At 35.1% G+C, this 3,752-nt stretch overlaps 1 protein-coding gene across 1 annotated transcript in view; it reads left to right on the top strand.

Moving 5' to 3' along the window:
• The window catches only part of LOC105158633, an 8,842-nt gene extending 5,356 nt beyond the window's left edge, over nt 1-3,486 (top strand). The window contains exons 7-8 of the mRNA XM_011075446.2: nt 1-499; nt 3,134-3,486. The exon at nt 1-499 is cut by the window's left edge and continues 449 nt beyond it. Of these exons, the coding sequence (XP_011073748.1) occupies nt 1-413 (413 nt within the window). The 3' untranslated portion in view covers nt 414-499; nt 3,134-3,486. The remainder of the gene's footprint in view (nt 500-3,133) is intronic.

The raw sequence follows: 3,752 nt of genomic DNA, 5'->3' as shown, positions 1-3,752 counted from the left end.
GAAAGGAAGCAGACGAGGAAAGATTTATGTCAGAGTTAAAAGCTCTTTTGGAGAAGGAAATGGCATGTCCAGCGATGCAAGCTACACCAGATCAGCTCGCAATGCTTGTTAAAGAGGGTCAACTGCTGAACGTAATTGTCCAAAACAATGTGAAACATGATCCTGAGTCTACAGTAGCTGATATGATGGATGTTGGCGATGAGAAACAACCCAATAAGAAAAGAAAGTTTCCTGATGGAATCTGCAAAGGAGTAGAACTGCTGCAGAGTGGTTTGAGGATCATGGTTGATGGTCTCTCACAGTGGCAACAGAATCCACTTGACTCTACTGAAGTTCATGAAAAGTTTCTGACCCACTTTTCTCGGCTCGAAGACGTGATTGCGCACTTGGTTAGCCTAGCTGACAGTGGCTGAGTCAGGTCATACCCGAGAACTATCAAATGATGGACTGGCAGAACTAAGACACATTGTGGCGCCTGGAGCACCTGCGTTTTGAGCAGGTACCCATGCTTTTTGCTTCAACAGCTTATGCTCTTACATGTTAATAATAGTTGTATAATTGTATTCCTATATTTCATGCTGTTTTTCATCATTTTGGTGCCAAAAAGGGATTATATAAAATTTCTTTATACTTTTACTTTTCTTAATTTATACTGACATTGTTTTAACGAAAAAATATATATAAAAGTTCAATTATGAAGCGAAAGCTTAAACTTGTGTAATATTTAACAAAGTTTATGCCAATAAGCCAACATTTAGTCGATATTCCTTAATATAATTTACTAGTAAGAAGCACGTGGGTTGTATATGATTCGTATTATTTCAATAAAATTATTACATTATAATAATAAAGGGAATTACAAATGATCTTTCTTGAGGTCTGACATAATTATGGATGCCTCTTTGCTTTTTCAAAAGTTACAAATACCCCTCTGAAGTTTGTTACCATAAAAAATAACCCATTTCCACCCATATTTATGGATAAACTGATTAAAATGCCTTTATGCAAATTAAGTTATTTTTTTATCTAACTATTAAAGTTTTTGTATTTTTTTGGACTAAAATGATGCCTGGTGGACTAGTGTAAGTATTGTAATTATTAGATACACTTAATTGTTACTTTGATATTGTTTGTTGGGTGAAATTGTAATAGTTTTCTTATTAAGATGACATGAGGCTGATTGTAATTGTACAAAATCCTATTGAGTTTAATTGAACATCATAGTGGATTAATTCATCAGCAATATTTCACAATCGAACATCACAACAAAATTAATTTAAAGCTGACCTGACAAAACATCCCTAACATGAAATATTTCAAAATGTCAATTTAGGTGCAAACATTGTTAGTTTCAAAAGCATCATTAAAATTTTTCCTAAACTATTTAAAATGCATAATTTGTTTAAAAAGTTAGATAGGAATCACTATTATGTGCAGGCTTCATTATTGGGTTCTTTACCATCATTCTTGTTTTTGCTCCTTATTTCCTTTTGTGGGAGGCTCCTATCCCTGTCAAAAAGCCTGGTGGTAGATATGTTCCTCCAAGATATGAGGGTGGTTGTGGCTGTAAGGATGAACCATGCCTTGAAAGTCCTTGTTCTGTCCTACGCAGAGTTTGGGAGGCTTAAAGAAAATAATCAATGTAGCAACAATTGAACTTTTGCTTGATTTAATCTTAGACTAACGTAGATTGCCGTGTTATTTATTCTATCGTCAGCAATTAATTTATTATGCTTTGCTTTATAACATTCATGCATTATGGCTAATTTTAGAAATTGTAACTGAGTTCTGGAGAGGAATAAGTTCTATCAATCTTCCGCAAAACAATGGAAGAAAACTCCCTATGAAATTACCGTACAAAGTAAATTACAAATGTAAAATTTACGAGTTATGTATATTACTGGACTAGAAGTTGAAGAACTATTGCATTATTTGTCATTATGTATATCCGTGTTTCGCAAGGGTCTAAGTATATATTTGTATACATATAGGGAAGTTTGCAATTTCAATCTTGCAACTTAAAGGTGTGACATTTTGATTCTGTATAAATTAATTTTTGTAATTTAGTTTTGTAACTTTACAATAATTTTAATCTTTTTGGTTGGAAATTATATGTGACTTGTATATGATTCAATTAAATTGTAATTCTAATCCTATAAATTAAGGGATGTTGGCATTTTTAGTCCTGCATAAATTGATTTACAGGATTAAAATTATAATTTAATTGGGTCATATTCAAGTCTGTTCCAATCAGAGATAGAGAAATGAAAAATTGCAATCTGTATTTGAGAATCAAGAAGAATGTATATCGCATCAGTTTTACAGAGCAGTGAAGTCGCTTAAATAATAGCTACGAAATAATCAACTAATTAAGCTCTGACAACTAACTTAACTAATTACAAACTAAAACCTCAAAAACAGAACTACTAAAATAAGAAAGAAACAAAAACACTATTTTGACAACACTTAAGCAATTCTTGCTTCGCTGGCTAATCCTCTGCTTTCCTCTACTGTATCTTCGTCTTTTTCCACCTTGAGCCTGTAATGCCTTGCAGTCACTATGGTGTGGTCACCAAAGTTAATGGACTTCATGGTTTGCAAGGCTGGAGCTGTCAAAGGCTTGGTGAGGATGTTTGCTACCTGGTGCTTAGCACTGACATGTGTGGGGAGAACGAACCCTTCTTTGAACTTATCCATACTATATGACAGTCAATCTCGAGGTGTTTGGTCCTCTCATGGAATATTGGGTTGGCTGTCATAAGAACAGGTGCCTTGTTATCACAAAATAGTGGAATTGGCTTAGGAACAAAAAACTTGAAATCTTGCAAAAGATAATTGACCCAAATAAGTTCACAAACAATAGAAGCTAGGCTTTGGTATTCTGCCTCTACAGTTGATTTTGACATCGTTGCCTGCTTCTTTGTTTTCTAGGATATAGGTGTATTTCCCAGAAAAATGCAAAAACCAGTCAAAGACTTCCTAGTCTTTAAACACCCTGCTCAATCTGCATCACAAGAGGTTGTTAGCTTTAAAGAGTTTTTAGTAAGAAAGTGCAAACCTGTAGAGGGACAACCCCCTAATATTTCACTACATGTACAACTGCATCCTAATGAAGCTGACAGGGTCTTTGCAGATATTGGCTTAGTTGCTGGGCTGCATATGACACATCTGGCCTTGTGAAACTCAAGTATAAGAGCCTCCCAACCAGCTTGCGATGCTTGGAAGGGTCTGACAATAAGCCCCCACATTCTGAAGTAAATTTAACTCCTGTTGGCAGAGGGGTGCAACTTGGCCTTTGATTGCATAAGTCCCATATCTCGTAAAATGTCTATAATATACTTGTGCTGTGTGGCCAACATCCCTTCTGGTGATCTTGCAAGCTCAATTCCAAGGAAATACTTCACAGCTCCTAAGTTCTTTATTGTAAAAAAATTGAATATTGCTTGGCATCTTGAATATATGCCTCTGAAGGAGCTGTGAGTAATATGTCATCAACATATACAAGTAATACAATCTGTCCACCATCAACATCTTTCTTGAACAAACAGTAATCATGTTTGGATTGCTTAAAGCCAAAGACTTCCATCTTTTCTGTAAATTTTTGGTTCCATCATCTTGAAGCTTGCTTCAAGCCATAGAGCGACTTTTTCAATTTGCAAACATATCCTGGTTCTACTTTAAAGCCTTCTAGGGGTTCGATGTATATGTCTTTTATTAAAGGACTTGACATTCATAGCTCCATCGTGAGCTGT

This window comes from Sesamum indicum, linkage group LG3, assembly GCF_000512975.1.
Source record: "Sesamum indicum cultivar Zhongzhi No. 13 linkage group LG3, S_indicum_v1.0, whole genome shotgun sequence".
Classification (NCBI taxonomy): Eukaryota; Viridiplantae; Streptophyta; class Magnoliopsida; order Lamiales; family Pedaliaceae; genus Sesamum; species Sesamum indicum.
This window is presented reverse-complemented; position numbering and strand designations above follow the sequence as displayed.